Source organism: Calliphora vicina, chromosome 5 (genome assembly GCF_958450345.1).
Source record: "Calliphora vicina chromosome 5, idCalVici1.1, whole genome shotgun sequence".
In the NCBI taxonomy this organism is placed as follows: Eukaryota; Metazoa; Arthropoda; class Insecta; order Diptera; family Calliphoridae; genus Calliphora; species Calliphora vicina.
In genome coordinates this window covers 108,327,323-108,354,818 of record NC_088784.1, presented here as the reverse complement: position 1 = coordinate 108,354,818, position 27,496 = coordinate 108,327,323, and the positions used below count along the sequence as shown (strand labels likewise).

Below are 27,496 nucleotides of genomic sequence, written 5' to 3'. Positions count from 1 at the left end.
TTATTTTTTTTTTGTCAGGAATATTTGTCAGACTGAGTTTTATTTTTTTTTGTCAGGAATAATTGTTATTTTTTTTGTCAGATATATTTGTCAGACTTTGATTTTTATTTTTATACCCCTCACCACGAGTAGCAAGGGTATATATAAGTTTGTCATTCCGTTTGTAATTTCTACATTTTTCATTTGCGACCCCACAAAGTATATATATTCTGGATCGTTATAGATAGCGAAGTCGATATCGCCATGTTCGTCTGTCCGTCTATTCGGCTGTATGTTGAAATCAACTTTCCGTAGCCCCCAAATAACTTACAAACATGATTGATACATCAATATATCGGGAATTCTTCCGGCTCGGTTGCCATTTAAAATCGAGAAAATCGGCCCACAAATGGCTGAGATAACGGTACAACCTCGATCTTTGGCCTATTTTTGATCTATATCTGGATAACTAAGTCATTAATATAGGCATTATGGATATCTAATGATAGATAATTCAAAGTCCATTGCAACGATGTATGTATATAAGGCTTTGACCTACAATGGGTCAAAATCGAGAAAAATATTTTTTAACCCTAATTTTTTTTTTAACAAACAATTTTTTTTGTTCATAAATTTTTTTTAACAAACAATTTTTTTTGTTCATAAATTTTTTTTACCAAAAAAAATTTTTGTCATAAATTTTTTTTTTACCAAAAAAATTAGTTTGTCATAAATTTTTTTTAACAAAAAATTTTTTTTGTCATAAATTTTTTTTTGGTCCTTGGGAAAAAATAATATGTACCAAATTTGATCGAAAAATCTTCAAAATTGCGACCTGTACTCTGCGCACAAGGTTTACATGGACAACAGGGTGTTAGACTAATATTTTTGGACGTTACAAACATCTGTACAAACGTATTATACCCTCCCCACTATGGTGGTGTAGGGTATAAAAAGTGCCGCTGAAGCATTAAGTTTGCTCGCCAAAGCTTATGGTGAATGTGTTCCATCGGTTTCAATGTGCGAGAGACGGTTTGTGCGGTTCAGAAGTGGTGATTTTGACAAGAAAGACAAAGATCGCCCAGGCCATTCAAAAAAGTTTGAAGACCAAGAATTGGATGCATTACTCCATGAAGATAGTTGTAAAACACAACAAGAGCTTGCAAAATTCTTGGGATATGATAACCCGAAGCGTAGGAGATCGTACCTGAAGCTCGGCCAACCTGCCGAATCGACGCTAAAGCCAAATATCCATTGGAGCTATTTGGCGGGAACAATAGGGTCCTATATATTATATCTGTCCAGACCATTACAGGGAACCTGTACCGAACGCAACGGATTCGTTTGAAGCGAGCATTGGCCGAAAAACGATCATAATATGAGGCCGTAATTAGCTTGATTCGCTCTTGTCTCAAAAGATTAGCAGTATTGTACAAAATGTTTCAAAATAAAAGCAAATATTTTGAAAAAAATCCCGCATTTTTAAGTCATACACCGAGGTTTTTTTTTTTGTAAATGTATACTAAACGATTCCATATACATTTATTAAAATCTGCATCGTTTTAAATTTTTCATATACCCGAGGTACCCATATTGGGGCATTGAGACTCCGTCCACCGGTGGTTGTTCAAAATTCATAAACTCAATTACACTACACGGAAAATTTTATTAAAATCATTATAAATTACAGATTTATTTCCACTTTTTTTTCGTGCTCCATGTTTTTAGTGGATACTATTTTGGAACATTCCTTCGACTGTTCTTTATATTGAGTGGCCAAACATTTTTTCGTTGTAAATATACAGTAGCCCAATAAAGTCTACATACAGGAATTCAAATTAAATTTCTTTCGTTGAAAGCTGTATTTGTAAGTTAAAAGTAACGAAATATATTTGTTAAAAAAAAATCCCACTTTAAAAAATTAAAACAACATCACTTAAGTCGGGTTTAGCAACATTTACTATCACGTCCAAAATTTCGCCGTTATTAGAATTTTTGATTCTGAGTCAAATAACGATTTTTTGTTTGTTTTTTGGGCTTTAATGTTCAAAATATTATGAAACTTAATAGCCCCGCCCACCCAAAAGTAGGCATGACCGAGAATAAATGTTTCGTTATTTTACTCAGAATCAATAACTCTAATAACGGTGAACTTTTGGGCGTTATTTGAATTTTTTTTGCTAAAATCGACACATGACATGTATTATTATATATCTCATAAAAAATACTTAAAAAAATGCTTTAAATTAAAGTAACATAATAATTTTTCCTGTATGTAGACTTTCTTGGGCTACTGTATATTTAAGGAAGTAACGAAAACAAAGAAAATTAAAAAATTGTAAAATATTGAACATGAAACTATGTAACATTTCCGATTTAGCGGTTAAATTCGTAAATATATATTAATTTGGGATTTTCGCAAGAATACATACTGGAAAAAGCAGGTAATTTAAGGATTTGTCCATGACTTTTGACAAAAGTAACGCTTTGTAGCGAGTTATTAATGGTTAGCGATTTTATCAGCACTACATAGTAGTGGTATTCATGAAATCTAGCAAGCAATTTTCCGTTTTACAGTGGCATTTTTAAATGAGGCTGTATTAAATTTTCTGATCTGGTTTATGTTGGCCAACTAGTTACTTCTTTAATGATTCCAAGAAAACTATTTTATTAATCCAAGTTAATACAGCCGGGGTTGTATTGTACTAATAGTAGAAACGTAGAAATTTGTATACTATTGAGCACTAAATATTCTAGGACTCATTTGTGTCCTTTAGTGGTTTTCTAACTAGATATTGATTGATTTATGGCAAAAAAGTAAGAAATAGCGCTAAATGTGGCTGAATGTGACAGCTGGCCGCCGGCCTTTTCACACTTCTCTATTATAGAATATTAAAAATACAACTAATTACAATGTAGCTAAAGCAAACTTGATACATTTCATGAATACCAGCACTACTAACAAAACGAAATGTCCTTAATTTCTTAGTTAAAACTAAATTTGTTTTAAATATTATTTGCTCAAACTATTAAAAACTTCTTAAATAAAATAATGCATGCTATATACAAATAAAAGTTGTAATTATTAATGTTCTTATTTTTTTTTTTAAATTATTTAAGTATTAAATATACATTTGTTGGAAAACGATTTGCCAAAGTAATGGAAAATCATTATTCTTTTTTGTATTCTCAAAATTGACAACCATTTGTTTTATTCTTACCATAATAAAGTTTGGATTTCATTGTTGCAAAATTTGCGAATTATGTGACGCGCTCAGAATGTCATTGAACTTACCGAGTGGAACTAGGAAAAACAATAAAATGGAAAATCAAATGATTCAATGAAAATTAACCATTATTTGTGATAAAATATCTTTTATTATTATTAAGTTTTTGTTTTTTTTTTAAATCAAATATATTGATCTTATTAGATGTTGGATGTAAAAGAAAACAGATCAAACACGCAAAATAAAATACACATACATTTACTATATTTATTTATTTCTATCTACTTAAAAACTTTGAAAGATTGTTTGTTAGTTTTACTTTTTTTTTCTTTTTTGTTTCATTTAAACACTTAATTATTTAAAACACTGTCAATATTAAAAAATATATGTATCTCGTTAAATCATTAGACAAAGGCAACATCGCAGCTGTTGAGCAATAATACCTAAGTGTTATTTATTTCTCTCTCATTTCTCATTTAACATTTTCTATCTCATTCAAATTTTGGCAATTCTCTAAACTTTAAAACGGTGGTTGTAAATAAATCAAAAAAAATGCACTCATAATCATAATAACAGGTGTACTCTAAGATAGCTGTGGAATCCTGTAGCGGAGCAAAATTATTCTTTCCATGTATTCTTTTAAGAATTGTACCCACAAAATCCACATTTGTCCGGGGCTGACAAAAATGCTAAGTATCTAAGCCTTTGCTTAAGTCAAATATTTGACGAAAAAAGACGTAACCTCTAAATAAAATTTATTTTAATTGTTTTGTTTATTTGAACAAATTTCTTTAGTTAAACCCACAGAAAAAATATACATTAGGCCGGGTCGATTTGTATGGATGATCAAAAAGTAAGAAATCGTATAGTATAAACGCAATCTACGGAAAATTCAAAGAAAGTTTCCTCAAGAAACCATAGGTCTAAAATCAAATCCTATCTTGCGAATTTCGTCTTTTATCCAATAAAAAAAACTATTAAAAATATGTATTGAAATATCATTGGATAAAAGACGAAATGCGCAAGATAGGATTTGATTTTAGACCTATGGTTTCTTGAGGAAACTTTCTTAGAATTTTCAATAGAATGCGGTTCTGCTATACGATTTTTCGTGAAAAAAATCGACTCACCCTAATATACATAGTTGTAAATATGTGGGTTTAACTAAAGAAATTGTTCAAATAAATAAAACAATGTACATGTTTACCCTAACCATTTCAAAATTTGTAAAAGTTTTTTTTTAACTATATTATAGTCACTGTAATTAAGTATATGATTGCGGTAATCGTAATATGTTTAAGTTACCATTCACATTATTGTAGTAACCATATATATGTTAACTATATGTTTGTGGGAATCATGTTCATGGTGAATATTTATGTTGTCAGAGTATGATAACCATAATACGAGAACAATATGGGGAAGTATTATATCATACAAATGGTTGCCACATACAAATACTAAATTACTATAATTATATACATACTATATGATTGCTACAATCATGTGAATGGTATGTTAAACATATTATGGTTACCACAATCATATTAGGTATATAATATATCATACAGTGACTATAATATTGTTATAAACATGTAAACAAATCGCAAGAGATATTTAGTTTTATTTGACACTGTTTACTCTTACAACATCGAATAAATTTGTGCCAGAAATAGTGGTTACGCTTTTATGAGTAAATATTTGTCATGCGTGATGGAACATTTAGCCTAAATTCAATATTTCGTTAAAAGACAAATGAAATTCGGAAGAGCACGTGACAAACGCTATTAGTACATTTTAGGCATTTTCTATTTTAAATTATCTTTATAGAGATGACTTTCAGATGAATATGAAAACATTATAAGTTCCTAGGAAACTTTTTTGGAAAATAAATATTAATATTGGGATTTCGGCTGAAAATGCAAAATGTTTTCAATTTATTTTTAGACTAGGAGAAGATATTCACCCCTATCGGCAATAACATGTGAATTTCCCTCGAAGGGAAAATTGCTATTGTGATATTCCCATGAACTTTTCATTCACAATAGTTGACTTTGTTCGTAACAGCTGCTTATTGTTTACAAAATTCCATCTAAAAATTTCACAACAAGAGGAATTTTTTTGACGTGAACAAAGTTGATGAACGAAAAATGTGAAAAGGGAACATATTTCATGCGAACTATTGATTCGCGATAGGGGTGATTGCTGTAAAACTTCTTTTCTATTTGATTGTGTCCGTTATTTTGAAAAATAAGATAGGGCAAAGTTAAAGTCCTAAACAAGGGCATTAAAAATATATTAAAATATTTGAAATCGGAAGAAACTCAAACAATTGGCAAGCGTATTAAAACGTTACATGTCTAAGGTGACTAACACTATGCTATGCCCCACTAATGTTAATCAGAACCGTCAGTTAGAAATGTCTGTGAGGTACACATGACACTAATCTCACTAACTCACTAATCCCAAGTGGTAATAAATCTGAATCTTCTAAACTACTGGTCCGATTGCAAGATGATGTATAATGGAGGGTGTCAATGTCAGACACCTCCGTACAGCTTGCAACTTGTACAAATTTGGACATATTTTAATGATGAAACTTTGTTATAAAGTAAGTGGAATGGAAAATATATTCTTGTTTATTTCAATAAGTTATCTCTTACAGTTTTAATGATTTTTTAATAATCAATATTTACGACCATTGCCTTATTACTTATTTTTGAAGTCAAGGGTCATCGAAAAATTATTTCGATATCGAAATTATGATAAAATGTACTAAATTTCTTGCTCGCTATCGAATGCTAATCTCAAATAGGAAAATTACAATCAATTTTACTCGATATCGAATGCGATAATTTGGCCCCAGTTCTTATCATCAAATATGTAAATATATTACCCCCTGTCTATACCTGATAAATTTTTATCATGATAAACGTCAAAATCGTTGTCATGATAAAAAATTATCCAGTATAGTCTCCATTTATTAGTATTATTACTTCGTTATGACAAAATTGTTAGTGCTTTTGCACAGACAACTTTGTCTTGACAACAAACGTCATTAATTGTTATAATAAATATTTGTCAAGTATAGACAGGGGGTTAAGAAAACTTGGTGAGAAATATTAATTTAGCAATTTTTCAAACTCATTTCAAAATGTTGACTTTCATTACTTTTCATTACTAGACGCATTGACAAAAACAGTTTAAAAGTTATTTTGGAGTTTATTAGAAATAATACAAAGATTTTTATACAAAAATTTTGGACATCTATAGCCGAAACACAAAATAAAGTCATGGTAAAAAATTAATGTCCAAATTTAACTATAATAGATAACATGAATGAATAGTATAGTATTTACCTCCTCACTCACTGCTTTATTACAAAGTGTCACTTATTGAAATCTGTCCATATTTGTAGAAGTTACAAGCTGTACAAAGTTTTCCTTAAAAGGGTGGTACTTATGTCCATCTCTACGACTCGTTCATACATCATTTTCTAATCGGATCAGTAGTTTAAATGATTCTGATAACGACCCTACTGTGCGTCCGTCAAATCTTAAACTCGAATACTATTTTGTTACGCCGGAACAGTCAGTTAGGAATGACTCATTTATTTCCAAAATATGCTGTTTCTGCCCCACTATGCTGTGGAAATCACACTAAAATCCCAAACACAATAATGAAATTAATGAGATTCGCCTATAACATTTATCATAGTCCTCGGAATGGAAACAATTTTAACAATTGATTTTAATTCTTATCTGGCTGTTTTAACATCTGCACACGCAGAGCAAAAATATAGTTGTACATGTTTACCATAACCATTTAAAAGTTTTTACAAGTTTTTATTTAACAATATTATGGTCACTGTAATTATGTATATGATTGCAGTAACCATAATATGCTTAAGTTAATATTCACATCATTTGTAGCAATCATATATTATTGTATTAATTAAGTATATGTTTGTGCCAACCATTTTTATTGTATGATGATCTAGAGACATATTATCCTGAATTAGTATTCATTTACTAGGAAAGACTTAATAGTACTATAGTTCGCCGGGTCAGCTAGTACTCAATACTTTTATCGCATATTTGAAAATAACTAAAGATCTTATAAATAAACAATTTTTAAATTTATCAAAGGTTTATAAATCAAATTTTGTATTAAAATTAATGAATATTTTTACATTGATTTGTGTTTAGAGAAATTGGATTAACAAATTTGTTTTTCATTTCTAAATTTTGAATTTTTCTACTGAAATAGATTAAAAGTTAAAACCGAAGAATAATCGTCCGTTTCGGTTTCGATTAAAACCGAACACGAAACTCTACTTTAAAGTAAGTTGTTCCACAAAAGTACAGTACGAATTTCGCCAGTGGTGTGTTGTGCGATCCAATCAACCATAAATGGAATGTGTTCTTGATGAAAAACGTGTATTACGTAAAAATCTGCGGGTATCAGGAAGAAGTTCCCTAATTTCATTAGAACAATGAAACGCAGCCCACATTGCATCGGTGCTCCAGCGAATCAATAGAGTTGGATACCCTACTGTCACCAATAATCGCCATCGCCCTCTCCTGTATGCGGTAGAGAAGCAGAGTGGTATTCCATTTTCGGTCGGTTATACATATGTAGGTGGTGTTAATAGTGAGGAGATCAGATGGAGTGAAGTAATTCCTACACCGTTTCAGAAAACAGAGACACTTGAAAAATGCGTTCAGACTAGCTGACATCACATTGTATTCTCATGCCAAGAACATCAAAATAATAGATAGGTTTGAAAATTTGACGTAGAAGGTCGTTTAGAAAAATATGGAATAGAGTAGGATAAAGAACGGAGCCTTGTGGTGCTCCTGCATTTATCTTGAACTCGTAAAGTGCGATCTATGAAAAAGCTCGATATAAGAAGGCTAGCAAGTCTCCCGTAGAGCGTCCTCTACGAAAGCCATACTGCCGTCGCTGAATAGATTATTGGGCTGTAAATATTTCACTAGATGGTAGTTAACCATATTCTCCATAACTTTGGAAAGTGCAGAACAAATTGCTATAATTTTCAGGGTTGTTAGCCTCTCCCTTTTTAGAAATTGACGTTACATTAGCAATATTCCAATGTACAGGAAATTTTTAACAGCACGGTAAAAAGTGCTGAAAAGGTTAGCTAGCGTCGAAGAACACTGCTTCATGACAAGTGCTGGTATACCATCTGGCCCAGACAGGCGCTGATTCAGGGAGGAAATTCGCCCTCCCCCAAAATCGAAAATATAAATATAAAAAATATAAAAAGAAAAATGTAAAATAAATTTTACTTTATTTCCCCCTCTAAAAACCCGCTGATGAAAATACATAAAAATCAGCTATTTTTATTTCAGACTAGTGGACCGCCCCGGCTTCGCCCGGTAGCATTTACTAATGTTAGTTCGTCAAGTTTCTCCAACCCTGCCTGTTCTTATTTATTTACAAATAAAATATCTAAATTTGTACTGCATACTTTAGGGGCTTTTTTATTACAGTGGACTGGAATTCAAAAAAGCCGGTTTTAACCGTAATTTTTTAATTTTTTTTCTTTACAAACCATCTCCTGAAAATTTCGAATCGAATAAAAAAATCGCCTAATCGCTTCAGCCGTTCTCACGTGATGACATTACATACATGGACCATTTAATTTTTATATATATAGATAGATAGAAGAAGATAATTTAAAAAACCTAAAGTTTGTTGTGCTGTATGGTTATGGTTAGGTTAACATGCTCTGAGAACAACTGTTATAGTGATTCATCATGAACATGATTGCCACAAACACTACAATCATGTGAATGGTAAATTAAACATATTATGGTCACCGCAATCATATAAATAATTACAGTGACAATAATATTGTTGAAAAACTTGTAAAAATTGTTAAATAATGGTTATGGTAAACATGTACAACTATATTTTTTGTTTCGGCTAAGTCAAATATTGAATAATAATCACTAAATTCGTTCACCAACAACATTCACTAAATAATGCCTATACATATTTCTAGTGTTAAAAATGTGTATTTAGTCAGCCTATTATTATGATCATGAGTGCTAGAAACATTCGACTAAATTGTATTAAAATTCTGTTAATAAAATCTGTTTTAATTCACAATAGTAGTGACATTACAGACATCTTAACAAAACTGTTTAACACTTTAAGGGCTCAGTCTGATATGTTTAATAATTATTTCTGGCTACGATCATCACAACAACAAAAGAAGTTGCCGTGTTTTTTTAGAATACTATAGAAAACAGTATGTTTTTAATATTCGATTGTACAGGATAATAGATTGTTATTAGTATGTAGTTTGTTAGTTAGTTGGTTAATTAATTAATTATTATAAATAAATAACCCTACTTTTATTTATTTTGGATCGATACTCAATTACTTTCAAATGTGTTAGTAAATTAATATAAATTATAAAAAGAAAAATAGATAGTAGATACAAATCATATATAGTATATATTTACAATCCTTCACCAGTATATTCAAATCAAATGCATTTTGGTGATTTTACAAATCAAAAAGCAATTCACAAAAGAAACAAACAATTCGTGTAACAAAAGCATTAAAACCAAATATTTTTTTTGTTGTTTTTTTTCATTTTATTTTTTTTTTTGGGAAAAAACTAAATTAAATTAATTTCATTTTATTTTTCATTTTATCTTTTTGTCGAAGAGTCAATTTCAAATGTAACAAAAACAAAAATATATATGTAAATATAGAGTTGAAAACAAAAACAAAAAATAGTATTAGTTTCATTATTCATCACGTCAAAAAAAGCGAAAGCAACTACACAATATTGAGTGGGGAGGGGGTAGGTTGTTGGTTGGCAGGAAAGGTTAAACAAAACATTGATTTGAAATTGACCCTGCAGTTTTTTTTTTTTTTTTTTTGGGTTTTTGTTAATTAAACAAAAACAAATTTCAAGTATTTTTTGCTAATTTAAAATTTTCGATTTTCTAAAACAGTTTAATTGAAACAGTGACAATTGTAAAGAAAATTATTAATTAATTAATTGTAATAATCAAAATAAATTGCGTAATTTCTGTTGGTAGATCGTTAAAAGCATCAAAAATGAATGCATTTCAAAATCAAGAACTTCTAGAGAAAAAATGCAGTCAAAATTACAATTAAAATTGAATTAAAGCAAAATATCAATTAAAATAATTAATAATTATAGAAAAAACAAAGCAAATTCAAAAAGGAATTATAGTTGAAAACATACAAATACACAATAAAATATTTTTTAAAAAAAAAAACAAATAAATGGAAACAAAAATTGTTTAGAATTTGTCACATTCCTGGTAGTTTTTTTAAAAGGTACACGAATCAATTAAACCAATTAAAAAATGATATTGTAGAATTAATTAAATTTAACATAAAACAATAAGAAAAATAAAACTTAAAAAATACAAGAAATTGTTGTTTTTTTGTTTTTGTTTTATTATTATTTTTTTTTTTTGAATGAAGAAGTTTTGAATTGAATTTGATTTAGTTTTTTATTTTTTTAGTTTTTTATTTTTGTGGTTACCTTTAAAATTAGGTTGCTTTTTGTTAAGCCTTCTTTGTCTTTTCTGTGCATTCTCCCTCTTCGATCAGCACTTTTTTTCTGTAGATTCTGCAGAATCTAGAACCATAATGATTTGATTTTGTTTATATAAAGCCCTGATCAACTAAATTATTTATTTAAAATTGTTTTTTTTGTTTTTTATTTAATAAATATTTTTTTTGTTTTTGTTTTAAAATATTTGTTTAAAAATGTTTGACACACATTCATTAAATATAACATTAGTAAAAAAAAAAATTAAGAATGAACTCTCACAAACACAGTTTTAAATACAGTTTTACGTTTAAGAACACAAACGAAATGAAAATCTATGCTTTCAAAATTATTTATTAGTAAATAAACCAAGAATTAATAATACATAATAATTAATTAATTGTACTTGTGTTGATTGGAATTTGTTGGAAATTTTGTAAATGTTTAATTTTTTTTTTTGGAATTTATTTTCAAAACTAGCTGCAATTAAGTGTTTGAGTATGTTGTTATTGTTTTTGTTTGTAATGTTGTTGTTGGAATTTGTTTTTGAAAACAAATTAATTGAAAATAATATTGAAAATAACAAATAAAATAATTCATATTAATAATGTATAGTAATCAATTTGTTAATTAAAGTGAAATCAAAATAAACAAAATTATTTTGAAAACAAATTATGTATTCGTTATGATGTTTTGTTTTTTGTTATTGTGAATAATAAATTATGATTGCATCATATTTATTTTCCAATTATTGAAATTGTTGAAATATTCCATTAAATATGTATTTTAAAATAAACCATATGTATATGTTATATTGTAGTTTATATAAAAGAAGAATTAGCAACCTACAGCTTAAGTTAAACAGCAAACAATTCAATCTCTATTTAAAACCAAAAAAATTCAAAATCAAAACCCAAATTTTAAAAGAAAACATAATAGTAGTATTCCACACCATTTCCATCCATTATACATATTTTAAAATTTTCAATTGTATTTCAGAACTGTCCAATTGTATTCGTATTACAAAAGTTTCCATTTTTGAAATACAAATTTCTGAATTATTATTTGGAAATTGCGAAATATAATTGTTATCTTCTAAAATAGAATAGGAAATGTTGTAGTTTTAATGTTTTTCGCCTTATGGCGTTTTCTTTTCTGACACAAAATGTTGCCAACATATTTTGTACCATTATATTAAAGGTTACCCATACCCTCATAAAACAAAAATCATTACCATTTATGCAATTTTCTTTTATGTAGCTTCAAAATATTCTAAAACTATACTTTTTGCTTACATTTTAACACTTTTAATCATAAAATATTAAAACTAGTTCATTAACACAAACAAACTCAATACCAGTAACAAGAAAAGCGTTTTTAAACAAAAAAATACTGACTTTCTAATACTTTGATAAAACTGAGGGTGAAACATGTTGCATATTTTCGGGGTTTTAGGGCAACATTAAAAACGCCATTACTTTGAAAATTTTATAATTGCCTAATTGGATGTTTCACTAATCTTGGAAAATTGTTATTTAAAAGGATTCTAAATGGAGCCAATTAGGGAATTAAAATTTACTGTTTATAAAAAGGTACTATAAACCAACCAATATGTACTTTTTGCCCCCAAATTAAATCAAACTGATTCCAATCATTTTGTGAAAGGCTTTCAGCATTGAATATCTTTACAAACAACTTAAAATCGTAAAATTAATAGATAATATTGGGTATAGGACTGAAAAATGCAATGCGGAATTTACAATAGATGACGTATCTTTTGAACGCGGATTTTGTTTTTAACTTATATATAATTTTGAAGGCTACATATCTGTGTAAATAACAATTTTTTTTTTGCTTCGAAAATATCGAATATTGTGCTAACGAATCGTCATATGCGGGAAGTTTTGCTTTACTTCTGTTATTTGAAAAAAGTGCCGCTGAAACACACCGATTGCTCACCGAAGCTTATGGTGAATGTGTTCCAACGGTTTCAACTTGCGTGAGATGGTTTGTTCGGTTCAGAAGTGGTGATGTTTACACAGAAGACAAAGATCGCCTAGGCCAGCCAAAAAAGTTTGATGACCAAGAATTGGAGACATTACTCTATGAAGATTGTTGCCAAGCTCAACAAGAGCTTGGGAGTTACAGGATTCATACAAAAACAGTTAAATTGGGTACCATACGAATTGAAACCGAGAGGCCTTAAAATACGATAAAAGGAAATCATTTTTGTACTGAATCATTACTTACGATGAAAAATGGATACATTACGGTAACTCGAAGCATAAGAGATCGGACGTGAAGCCCGGCCAACCAGCCGAATCGACACCAAAGCCAAATAAACATTTATTGAGGTTCAAAGTTCAATTTGTATATAAGAACGATGCAAAATCGCTGAATTTGCATTGCACATACATTAAACGTTTGTCCAATTTTTACTTAATATTGGTCTCATAGTAATAAATAAAAGACTTTCTGAGCTCAGAAAGGTGCAATCTTTATTTCGCCCCCATAAATCATGCTTAGACCACGTCAACAGCTTAAGGATAATAGTAGAGCTGTCAGTGGAATGGAGATCAAAAACTATATCTCACATTTATCGACTTTGAAATGAAAAGGAACAGTGCAATATGACAGACTCTCAGGGTCATCACCAGGGGATTATAGCGTAGAACATTATGCAAGCAAAATAGACGCAAGTAAAAGAAGTGGCAAGCTACGTCTCAGAGTGCACAGTGGGGCAGAATCAAATTTTTTTGGAAATAAATCTGGCATTTCTGAACGACTGGTCCGATCGGGATAAAATTTTACGCAAGCTAGCCAAGGAGTATTCGAGTTTAGGTTATTAAAATGTGATATTTTTGAAGGACGGAGTTTTAAAGTGGGATATTTTTGAATATAATTGAGATATTGACTTGTAAGACCAAAAATTAACTTGTCTAAACAAAAAAACATCTAGACAAGCGCTTTCCAAAAATCTTTGAAATCGGATGGGAAACAAAAATTGTACATGTGGAAGGTACCTTACTTTGAGCCCCCATACTGCTGCCCCTGGTGAATTGGTAGGGTCCATTTTAAAAACTTATCGATTTTTTATTTCACAAAAAAATTACATTCTGCCTCACTGTGCTGTGGCGCCATTTAAGTTTTTTCGTTGCAAAAATCATACACTTTGAAACAAATGAGATAATTAAACAATTTAAAAGGCATATGTATGATAGATAATTGATCAACATATGAAATGAGAGTCTACTTTTGGGTTAGTAAATTTGGAATTTGTGGAAAAATAGATTTTATTGGAAGTAAAATAAAATATTTTTTAAAATTTCTTTTTAAAGGCTTTTATGATTTAAAATTATGCCAGAAAAGATTTAATTTTTTTATATTTATTTTTAAATTTTTTGTAAAATACTGCTCACAATTCGTAAATGATACCATCGACAATAAAATGTGAAATTTTGTTCCCATGAAATATCCATTTCCCTCGAAGGCAAAAGACCTATCGTGATATTCCCATGAACTTTTCATTCACAATAGTTAATTTTGTTCGTAACAGCTGTTTATTGTTTACAAAATTCCATCTGAAAATTGCACAACATGGGGAATTTTTCACGTAACTTGGGGGTTACACGATCAAGTTTTGCCTTTCAAGTTTTAATACACTCACACTTTTTTACTAATACACTCACACTTTTAAGAATTGAAACGAACTTGCATTCAATTTCACATTCAAGTTGGTGTTCAATTTTTCATTCAAGAAAACAGCTGATTACATTTTTATGTCCAATTTGTACTAAAATTGTTTTCAAGTTGCGTGCTGCCTACGTCACCGCTTTCAATTTTTATAAATTTTGACAAACAGTATATGTAAAAGACTATCAAGAAAAACTTGATCGTGTGGCTGCAGTGTAAACAAAATTGGTGAACGAAAAAAGGAAAAGGGAAAATATTTCATGTGGAATATTGATTCGCGATAGGGGTGCATGTCTTTTTTCAAAATTTTACCTCTATTTTTACACAAAGCAAACAGTACATTTTTTTGTTCTTTTCTATCAATCTATCTATCAATAGAGTCAAAAAGAATGACGATCTGTTACCTAGTTTTTGAGATACTGTATCTGTTCAAAATAACCTAAATATGGATCAAATTCGATCACATTACCTAAAAATGGTCTGTTTTTTTGAACACTGAAAATCAGTCAACTTTGAAGGGCTATATCTTCTGAACCAAAAATCTGATTGTAAAAAAAGTAGCATATTTGAAATCGTTGGACAATTTCCTGTAAAATTGGTTTGTTATATGAGCAGCATATTTGAAATCGTTGGACAATTTCCTGTAAAATTGGTTTATTTATTATTTTGTATTTGCATCATACATGTTTAGAACATTTTTAGCCTGCACTCCTTCTTTATAATCAACATTTTTTTTTCTAAATTTGAATCATATTACTTTAAAAACATACAGTAGATTTGAAGCATCACACTAAGTTGACTTTAATTTCTGTCTTTTTTTAAAAATTTCAATAATATTTTACAAAAAACCCCAGCAGCATATTGTAACATATAAATCAGTGGTCGGCACAAACGGAACATACCACATTAGTAAATGTAATGTGTTGTTGATGTACAATAACCACTATGTTTGAATAGTCGATTGCGTTTGGCTCCTGGTGACCGAGAGTGCCGACCACTGATTTATGTACTTATAATTTCATAATGTCATACTACATGAACTACATATAACGGTTACAATGTTCAAATCTACCGCTAATAAGTAAAGAGCGTGTCAGCAATAATTTCGTTTTAAGTTTTTTTTTTTAATTAATTGAAATCAGTGAAGAAAATACTACTCGGCTGCTTAACAACATTGTTATAGAATTTTACAAAAGAAATCATACATAATTATTACTGTGGGCGTTTTTTTTTTTAATATATTTTTTGTAAATCATCTTTTTAAATGTATGAGAAAATCAAATAAATGAATATTAATGTTAATTGCTGTCAAATATTTAAAATCTTCAACATCATCTATTAACTGAAACTGAAATTGAATTTGTAATTATAATCATGTCTCTATTTCAAACATGATGAAATTGTATTATAAAGAAAAAATTCAAAATAAAAAATAAACAAGCAAACAAATAAACTGAAATGAAAACCGAATGAATTTATAATGACGTGATTTCATTTAAACTACTTGATAAATCGTTCTTAATTAATGCCTTAATTAAAACAATTTCTTATTCCTAATAAAACAATAATAAAAAATACAAAGAAATATTAAAAAAAAAAAAATATGAAAGAAGGGAAAAACTTAAACAAACAAATAAATAAATAAATTAATAAATAAATAGCTAGAGATAAATAAATATTTTACATTTATTGTAAGAAAACAATAGAAGTATTAGAAATGAAGGCGACTGATGTTGAGACTGAAACTGAGGCTGCGGCAGAGAGCAAGTGACAGAGGCCATTTTTTAATATTTATTTTTCAAAAGCCCAATATGAAATAATGACAAAGGTTTGAAAGTTTGTAAATTAAAATAATTGAAATTGAAATTAAAATTTAAACAAATTAAAACAATATTAAATCAAGTGGGTTTTTATTAAATTGTAGTTGTTGTAGAGTAGTAGTAATAGTATAATTATGTAAATGTAGAGAGTAATAGAGTAATTATTACAAGTTTAATTTAAAATTAGATAAGTTTATGTAAATGTTTGTAGAAGATTTTCCAAGTATTTATAGGTTTTGTAAACAGAAAATATGTAAATCAAGGAAAAATTAACATGAAAAATAGTAGTTGTATAATTGAATTAAACATGAACATTTATGAAAACAACATCATAACATTTATTCCACCACTATAGACAACAAATAAAATTAAAAAAAAATACAAAATGAAGGACAAATATTTATGTATTTATTTATTTATAGATTGAAATTAGCAAAACTAATTTCACAAACAACAAAAAGTCCTAACGAAATCATCATTTACACAAATAAATGAGCGGGAGTGATATAAATATATATATAGAGAGAGAGCGACAGGGTGGAGCGGGTTTAGGATAAAAAGAGAAACAAACATGGCAGTTTACATTAATACATAATCACCTTCTAGACTTTTTTTGTTTAAAGACAAAAAAATAAATAAATAAAAAAATAAACATAAAATTATATAAAATTAAAAAAGAAATCCAATAAGAAAATGTATAAAAAGTATAGCTTTTCGCCATTTGGTTTTTGATTTGTTTTTTTTTTTTGGGTATTTTTGTTTTTTGGTTTTAGAAAGAGAGAGAAAATTGTTGTCGAAAGTAAGAACGGAACGGAAAAGAATGTAGGTAGGTCGTAATTAAAATAAAGGTAGTAAAAAAACACAAATAATAATAATAATAATTATAATAATAATAACGCATAAAAAGGCCAAGGCCAAGGCAAAGGCATCATCAGGCAACAACTTAGAAATTTGGCAGTTTTAATACTTACATATACTTCCTCCCATTGTGATACGTAGCGCACCAGCCTGGACAAGCGCAACAATCGGACCAATGATAAGAGTTTAGCTAAGCGTAATATTCGTAGGGCACGACCGGCATGTAAAATTTGAAAGGAATCGGAGAAGTCCTGCAATTTCATAATCTGAATTAACGACGATGCGATCTGTTTTATCAACCTACTTACTTGATTAAAAATCAAAAATATATAATCCAATGGTATCGATGAAATTAAATCAAGAAAAAACCATGTTCTTAAATAGTGTTTGGCTATAAGCTTGGGATCCAAAATAACTTGTTCAGCGTTGTCTTGTTGCATAATTCCTATATTAAAATAAATTGAGAGGCGGAAAAACAAATTATGTATGTATATTAGTTTTTAATATTCTTTTGAAAAGATTAGGAAAAACGGAGAATATTTGAAAGTTATGTAAATCAAAAATAAATCAAAATCTAAGTTTCTATGCTATAATTGCATAGTTTATTTCAAAAACCAGTCAAGCAACAAAAAAGCCAAAATTTAGTTATTGCGTGATTAGAATACTACTTGATATACAGGATGTCAATGTCGGCCACCTCTGGTTAAGAAAATTTTGGTCAGCATATAACTTGAGGTCGAACAGAAATGGTCGACTTTGACTCTTTGGATGGTCACAAATTTAATTTTCTTAAAGCCTCTGTCCTCATCTACAATTCGTACATACATCATTTTGCATTCGGAATATTTCATTCAATGAAATCTTAGATTAGAACTAGACAAACATCTTGGTTTAATCAGACGTGTAAAATAGCAATCAGATCCAAAGAGGAAGCACTCAGAACTTGGCGCAATAACCAAAACGCAGAAACTGATTCACTACGCAATAAGGCAAGATCTTTGTGTGTCAAAGTACTGAAAGCGCGAAAAAGTTCTATACGAGCAACGCCTTTGTACTAAAGTTCTTACTGGTCCCCGGGGTATAAAAGCTTTCCGTCAAGAGTAAAGGACAATGCTAGTTCCTCAATTCCGACTCTTTTGAAGGATGACCAAACATTCACTGACACGGTTGGTAAAGCTAACCTTTTAGCTGAATTATTCGCAAGTAATGCTCGCTTGCCGGAAATTGATCAACCACTGCCCGAACTCGAAAGAGTATTAGTGACTATGTCAAGTATATTCGTTCGAGCTCGTGCTGTTAAGTGGATTTAATCGGATCTCAACATAAATAAGTCTCCTGGGCCAGATGGCATACTAGCACTGGTCTTGAAGGAGTATTCTTCGACGCTAGCTCTTCCATTAGCTAACCATTTCAGTACTTTTTACCGTGCCGGCAAATTTCCTGTATGTTGGAAGGTTGCTAATTTAACGTCAATTCCTAAAAAGGGAAAGGCTAACAACTCTTAGAATTATAACTCAATAGTAATTTGTGTCTGCACTTTTCAAAGTTATGGAGAGTATAAAACTTTCTCAGTCTACTCAGCGTCCGACAGTATGGCTTTCATAGAGGACGCTCTACGGGAGACTTGTCTGCCTTCCTATCGGAAAAATGGCTCTAGATGGGATCTCATCAAACGAGTTGAAGATAAAATCAGGCGTACCGACAGACTCCTTTCTTTCTCCTACTATATTCAAACTACCAATCCTATCTATTCTTTTGCAGATGACAGCAACATTTGCAATTCATATTTATTCAGTTATAGGCCAATACTGTCGGAGATTATTCCATTAATAGGGACCTTGTGACAATCTCTGAATGGGGTCGTGCGAATAGGGTTGCTTTCAACGTTCGCAAGACTCCGTGTTGCATGTTGACACTAAAACGAACGATGTTAATATTTTGGAATAAGACGCTCTTGATGTTCTGAGAATAGAATGTGATGTCCGCTGGTCTAAATACATTTTTCAAAAAGCATTAAAGTGTCTCGGTTTTCTGAAACCTTGTAGCAATTTCTTTACTCCATCTAATCTCCTAACTAATTAGACCAACTATATCCGACCGAAAATGGAATACAACTCTCATGTGTGGGCCGGTGCTTCAAAGTCTATGTTGGAGCTTCCGGACCGCGTACAGGAGAGGGCGAAGGAGATTATTGATGACAGTAGGGTATCGATACTAAAATTGAATGTGTTCTGATGAAATTAGGGATCCCTTTGTGGTCTTTACATCCCTTTGTGGTCTTTACATCCCTTTGTGGTCTTTACATCCCTTTGTGGTATTTAGCCGTACTGTCCGTATGTGGAACAAACTTCCCGCTGAAGTCTTTACTGTCATTTTCAATGTAGGAAAGTTCAAATCGAATTTCCTCCCTCCCATAAACTATTTTCCTATTTCACAGAGATATATTTTGATTTATTTATGTAAGTTTTACTTAGTCAAATATATAATATAATATAAAGTATTAAATTTACCTGTTCTAAAATTGACTACAATATCTATTAAAAAAATAGTATCACTTAGGCAGTTAAAGGCAATCCATCGTGTGCTTAGATCATCGTTGAAGAATGATATTGCGACTGGCAGGATAATAAGATTTGCTACTAATAATAAAAGCATACAAAGGTCCCAATAAAACCTGCAAATAGAAATATCAAATAAACAATAAACAATAAACACATACATAAATACAAATAACAAAGATAAATTTGATTATATTAAATCATTGAAAATTTACCTGAATGAACTGCATGGGTGAATAACCCAATGTCCGGAAGTCTTCTGACGTATTCTTTCTTTGACTAAGGCCTTGCGGCTGCCAAATAATTTCATAGCCAACCGATTGTCGGTCGGTTGAAACCATGATTGCAATTGACTTTTTAAGAAATTCGCTGAAACTTTTTCCGAAACAATGGGGATGGAAGGCATTGGCTCCTCTTTCGGAGTCCCGTACAACGATACGTCATCAAAGTGAACCTGCAAAAGTTTTGCAACAAAAAAAAAAAAACACCAACACGAAATGAACACAAAAATCCACTAAATGTCACAATTAAGTGACACATTCATACATATGTATGAATAAATTGTTCCTCTTTTATTTCTTATTATTGCAAATTATTTAACAAACAAATTTAACAATAGAAATAGGAATTCAAAAATATATTTATTGTAAATGAAAAAGCCTGGTGGTGGTGGTTCGTGAGTTGTTACTAGTTGGAGTAACAACTAATAGATAGATACTATATGTAGATAGGTAGGTAGGTAGGTAAATATGATGAGTGTGAACCAATGAATGAATGAATGTGTGACTGAAATGTGATTTTAAATTGACACAAATGAAACGAAAAAATTAACTAAATTAGAATAAACTATAAATGCATTGTTATAAAAATATACAAACATTATATTATATTTTATTTTATTTTCACTAGCAATAGCTATAGCTATTAATGTTTATTTTTTGTTTTTCTATAAATAAATAAGTAAAATTCAAATATTTTACCGTTTTCTAAACAAATATGTAGTTAAATAGTTACAAATAACAAAATTTATAAACAAATTACACACGTTCGCACTCTTAATACAATATTCATATGTTTGTATGTACATAAGTATATGAGTACGATTGATTGTTTGTAATAAATGTTTAATTTAATTAAACGTTTTCTATAATTTAATGAATTATGATGATGATGATCATGATGATGCTGATAATTATGATAGAATGAGTGATCGGTGATCAGTGTTTGTTGTAGAATATTGATGGAATGCATTGATGTTTGTGTGGTGGGTGGATGTTTGGGTTGGGTTTTGGATTTTGGGTCGTATGTCACCCAGTTTTCTATGTGTATAATAATAAACCTTTGTGCTTGCCATTTCGTTTCCTTGGTCGCATATTAGTAAAGCCTCATCATCAAAAGCTGTTACCAATGAATCGGTGCAGGTATTCTCAAATGATCTCCTTAAATCGTTCTCGTTGACATTTAGTACTGAACAGTACGAGCATCGAACAGAGGAATCTTCACTATCACGACGTAGTAGTCTGCAAGAAATAAAAAGAAAATATATCAAATAAGTATTTCAATTACATAATGGAAAAGAACAGTATAAGAATTTTATTAAATTATAGATTACTATGGATTTGAAACCATTCTAAACGAAGTGAATGGCAAGTTAAATTATGTCATTTGTATTTTTTTAACACTGTATTCCTTAATTTCAGTTCTCAAAAACATGACCTTTTATCATAGATATAAATGTGTAGTTCTAAATTTCAACGTTTTTAAGCATTAATGTTGAACAAAAATACATTTATAGAATGTTGTTATGCTTCTTAGCATTTGTGAAACAATGGAAACTTTTAAACTTCGGCATGAAAAATGAATATTAAGGAAAACAATCACCCTTATCGTGGTTGGCATAAACGTCTTACGCCTACGACTGTTTCGTACTAGATTAAAGATAAAATGCAAACTGTTTCTTTATTCTAGTACGAAACTGTCGTAGGCGTATGACGTTTACGCCAACCACGATAAGGGTGAATGTAAAAATCATCATGTTAGATTTTCTCATACTTCGTTTTTAAAAAATTATTTTTTTCAAATTTTTAATTTTTTTTTTAAACTTTTGTATAATATAAATTTATTCGAAATATTAGCCATTCTTAGTTATGACCTTTCCCATCTTTCTGGCAACATATGGATTTCGAACCAAAAAACTGCTCGCCGGATACTCTGTTGCAAAGTGAAGCGTATCCCAGAGAGAGTGTTCTGTATCGATCGAAACAGATAGTATTCGGATGGGACACGGTCTGGACTATAAAGCGGGTGAAGCAATACTTCCCAACCATTTCATTCTAAATACTTTTTAATAGATATTGTAACATGTGGCCTAGCGTTGTCATGATGGAATATTACGGTTTCAAGTCTGGCAGTATATTCTGGTCCAATGCTCGTTCTGTTCAGGTTCATATTTCAGCGGTTCCCACCAAATGTAGAGAATTACCTTAGCGCCAAGGATATTTGGCTTTGGTGTCGATTCGGCTGGTTGGCCGGGCTTCACATACGATCCCTTATAGTTCGGGTAATCGTAATGTATTAATTTTTCATCGCAAGTAATGATTTGGTGCAAAAATATTTTTTTTAATGGCGATCATGCATCATTTTGAACGTGCAAAATCATCTTTCAAGGTCTCTCGGCTTCAATTCGTATGGTACCCAAATTCCCAGCTTTGAAAAGATACGCTATCTATTGTAAATCTCAAATTTTTAGGTCATACACCAATAAAAAAGTCGAAAAGTGTATTTTTTTTATTTTTAATTTTTGTTGTAAACATTTTTAAAATTGGTTTTCACTTCGATAAATCCAGCAAACATATATTTTTTACATTAAAATAGTCCAAATAATAGAAAAGTCGAAAATATTCGAAAACAAGTAAGAGAGCTATATTCGGCTGTGCCGATTCCTATGTACCCTTCACCAAATTATACTTCAAAATAAAAATTTTAAATATTTTTAGGTAAACAAAATTTATTTATTTTTATTTTTTATTTTTTTGAATTGTTTTTTTTTAAATTTTTAATTTTTTTTTCAACTTTTTAATATGTAGCAAAAAAAACTTTTGGTGAAAAAAAATTCGGATTAAAAAATATTTTTTCCGATTTTGACCCATTGTAGGTCCAACTTACTATGGTCTTATATACGCCGTTGCAAAGGTCTTTGAAATATCTATCATTAGATATCCATAATGTCTATATTAATGACTTAGTAATCCAGATATAGGTCAAAAATCGAGGTTGTCCTGGTTTTTTATAATCTACGATTTACTTCATACACACAGACTCCACTCTTCGTCGACATTTATTACAACATGAAATTTATGATTGGTTGCTACTTTACAGTACGATCAATATTTTGATGACTTCAAAATGTAAAGGTAAATGTAAGGTAAATACTCATGACAAATATTTGACGAAAAAGACGTAACCACTAAATAAAATACATTTGAATTCTTTTTTTTATTTCAAAAACTCATTTTACTTAAGGTAGGGTCAGACTACGCAAATTATTTGACACAAGATGTTTCATGTGTTTGATCAAAACTACATCAAATAATTCATGGGTTGATTTTGTGTTCACACTGTACACATTTATTTGCCATATTTGTTTAATCAAACTACACCGAAATACTATCAAACACACAAAGGGGAAAATATATTTGACTTGTGGTCACATTTATGGTAATATTTGTTCTAAATAATTATTAAATAAAGCTGCAAAACAACTTTAATTTCTTTCATCAATAAAAAAGACATTTCTAGAAAGTAAAATATTACCAGATTTTGCTTTACATTTGAAAGAATTATGAAATTTCAGTACTTTTATTTAAGCGTCAAATATTTTATGTTTCTAGTTTGAACACAAAATATTTTTGCACTGCAAACAAGAAAACAGCTGAATTTGGTCAAACAAATTTATTTGCCAATATGAAAACATTCTTGTAATGTGACCAATGTGTGACCACTAAACAGCAAATATTTTCCTGCATTTTGGGTATTTTTTTATTTGATCTTGCAATTCATTTGCAAGATCAAACAGCGTCAAATAACAGCTGTTGTATCATGTGTTATCGCAAAAGTAGTGTTGATATATCTTAAATTAAAAATCGCTAAATAATGAAAACAAATCGCGAAAAGAACACAAGCTTGAACAATTTAATAATATAATTATTAAATGTTTATTTATTAAATTATATTACTATCACAATTCATAATTGAAATTGAATGGAAATGTAATCATATTTTATACTTGAAAAATATTTGAAATATTAAATATTTTTCAAACAAAAAACATATGGTTTGAATTTATGTTTCCTTTTTACTGGAGAATGCTATTGAAATAAAGTGTAATACAACTGTAATTCAATTGCTTGACTATAACTCAAGGCTTGAATTACACTTGCTATCAACTTGAATTCCAGTAAAAATGCTTATTGGTTTTTTAATACATATTATTAATCGAACACGACTTTTTCCATACTTTTTTCATTCAGAATAAGAACATGTTCACAAATATTGTTAAATTTTATGGAAATGTTTACCTTTTTTACATAAATTTTTAATTAATTCCAATTCAATCGCATTATCTAAAAATTTATAATAAAAAATTTTTTATGATACTAAAATCAGAAAAGTGAAAAATGCTATTAGACATACTCTTCTTCTGTAGTAAAAAAAAAATTAAACAGATCATACTGTTTAAGAATTATTTTTTAATTACAATCAATTCATACTATTTATGTATGTATAAAAAATTTTCTTTGATTTTAAATTCAATCTGTATAAAATTTCAGTTAATATTCCATATGTACATATGAGCAATTTTAAATTTTAAAAAAATAGACAAACTCCATGTATAAATAAAAAATAATCAAACATCAGACTATGTTAAACGTACAAAAATATAAATCGCATAAAATTGCAAAAATCGCAACATAGACTTCATGTCTTCAATTAGTTTTTCTCCCAGTATGTCATCCTATGGTGAATGACTTTTATGTGAAGAAGAAGACTTCATTTATTGATGCAATTATTTAGTGAAAATAATTTAAATAACAAATATTCATGAAACATTGAATATGTATTTATGTTTAAAAAAAAAAAATAGTGAATTTGTGTCTTTAATTTAGTACGAAAAATATTTAAATAATCTCCTCCTATTTTTCCGCCATGTTGAGCAAATAATTTTCTGTTTTTTCTATTTGATCAAACAATTATTTTATGAAAGTGTTTGATATAGTGTGACCACACGGCAAATATATTTACTGATTCTTTTTCGCAGCAGTTTGGTCAAACAAAAAGTGAAAAATTAAATTCAATATATGATAACAAAATTCAATAAATCTCTAATAATATGATTACTTTACAATTCGAAATAAGTGCTTTAACCTTAAAAATATTTGCAAGATCAAATTATATATTTTTTAGGTATTTATGTAGCTAGTGGTCACACTTTGTTCACATTAAGAAAATATTTTGTTTGCCGACAAATAATTTTGTTTGACTAAAATCATCTGTTTTGTTGTTTGCTCTAAATTTTATTTGTGGTCAGATTCAGGCAATGAAATATTTGACGATAAATGTCAAATATTAGCTGTGTGTGACCGTACCTTTAGGATGATTCAAAACAAAAAATTGATTTTTTTATATTTGATGCTGTTTGATCTTCAAAACACTTGTAAGAGTGTTTGATTGGTTACGCTTTTTTGAGCAAATATTTGCCGTGTGTGACCCTAACTTAAGTTACATAATGAAGGTTCTAAAGATTTTGTCGTTAAACGTATTAAATGCATCAAGATCCGTCCCCTAGTGATATTCAATATTCAATTAATAAATCAGCAGTTTAAAAAATTGTAAACAAATTTCGTGAAACTAAACATTTGGTAGGAAGACCTCATAAAACTACTCCAAGATAGTTTAAGAAATTCTTACAAATGACTCGAGTTCGAGAACTAAAAAACTTTAAAGTAGTACTGTTAGCTGCAGTGCAGAGCAAATGAGGCTGGTCTTAAGTGCTATCGCCCCGTGGAAAAACCTAGTAGCCAAAGAACATTTAAACTGGTCGAGATAGAAATGTAATACTGTTCTCTTTGCGAATTTATACAAATTCAAGATTTACAAGACGGCCGAAGGGAAAAATACTAAACCCCAAGTACACAAATAAGACAGCCAAGTTATGCGGTGGCAATATTATGGTGTGGGGCTGTTTTTCAGATTCCAATTCTTCTCATAAAATATAGTCTGACTGGAATCGGATAAATATCCATTTTAAAAGATGTTATGTATCCACACGCTGTGGAAAATATGTCCCTAGTTTGGAGATTCCAGAATTGTAACCGAGTGGTTTCAATTCAATGAAGTACGTGAACAGATCTCAATCCCATGGTAAATTGTAGATCCCAAAATACGGACTCAAAATTGTACCACGAACGAAATGGAAATGGCAAAATATTTCATAGGAAACGATTAAATTGGTTCAGTGCATAGTCGCTGTTCTTTTTGTTTTTATTTTTGTTAATTAAGTAAATAAAAGTATATTTTAATAAATACTAAAAAAACATCTTGAGAATATTTTAACCTATTATTTGTATTATCAACCACTGTATTTTTAAACTTATAGAATTAATGATAACATATGTAGTACCTGTCTTATTAAATAGCAAAAAATTCACTCTTACCTACTTATTTAACTATAAAATCAAATTAAAAATTTCTTAAAAAGTTTTCGTATTTTTACAAACTACATACCAAATTTTACCAGGAAATTGGAGAGAAAAAAATAACAATAAATAAATATGACGTTGCCATGTGACAACAACAGTTAGTTAACCCCCAAAATACTTAAACAAATGCTCACTCACTCACCTACATTTGTATGCAGTAACTCAGTCATTCACTCACTCACTCTCACTACATGAATAAACTGGAAACTGTAAACAAATAATGAAAACAACAACAACAATAACTAAAGAATAACAAAACAAAGCAAAAAATAAAGTTTTGTTTATCCCCAATAGTGATTGTTACACATTTATAGTTTTTGAAGGATGACAATACTTGGGGCACTCTCACACAAACTCACACGCACACATGTATGTTATGTATGTAAATAAATACTGTTATTTATATAGAACAACAAAACTAACAAACAAACAAACAAAATTGTATGCTCATGCTACATACTCGAAAATAACAAAACAGAACAAAACTTTTTGTGTAGTAAGTCAGTCAGTCCATACGAGCACAGATTATCCGAAAGTTTCAAGGCAATGAATAATGTGTACGACGGACGGACGGACGATACACAAGTATGAGTTATAAATAACTATAATACAATTAATGTTTATCATAATTGTGCATTTGATAGTGAAAAAAGTGAGTTTTTTTTTCGCCCCCATTGTTGTATGATCTACAATACAAATTGAATATTTTTGGCCCACATAGAAGTACGTATTTATGTAAAAGTTTAGTTTGTTTAAAATTTTAAATAATATGTCCGACACATTCACATGTTAACCGCAAATTAACCAAACAACCACATACACTCTTTTAGTTGGTATACAACTAGAGTATCCAAAACCGAAACCGGCCAACCGATTTTTTCATCTTTGTAAACTCGACCGGTTTCGGTTTTCTTTAACATTTCGGTTATTGGAAAAACCGGTTTTAATGAAATATATTTTCAAAAGCTCATTTAAACATATTTTTGGAAAATTTTGATACCATTTTTAAAAATATTGATTAATTCTATAGAAA

General features: G+C 29.6%; 1 protein-coding gene across 4 annotated transcripts in view; it reads right to left on the bottom strand.

The window, feature by feature from the left end:
- Ih (hyperpolarization activated cyclic nucleotide gated potassium channel Ih) overlaps nt 1-27,496 on the bottom strand; it is an 81,567-nt gene that overhangs the window by 12,609 nt on the left and 41,462 nt on the right. Inside the window, exons 3-7 of one of the 4 annotated variants that reach the window (XM_065514431.1) lie at nt 21,045-21,225; nt 19,921-20,159; nt 19,658-19,821; nt 17,456-17,592; nt 17,261-17,398 (exon numbers count right to left, since the gene is read on the bottom strand). In XM_065514431.1, coding sequence (XP_065370503.1) covers nt 17,261-17,398; nt 17,456-17,592; nt 19,658-19,821; nt 19,921-20,159; nt 21,045-21,225 — 859 coding nt within the window. Of the gene's footprint in view, nt 1-17,260; nt 17,593-19,657; nt 19,822-19,920; nt 20,160-21,044; nt 21,226-27,496 lie in introns of all 4 variants that reach the window. The other 3 variants (XM_065514430.1, XM_065514432.1, XM_065514429.1) reach the window with 3 other exon arrangements.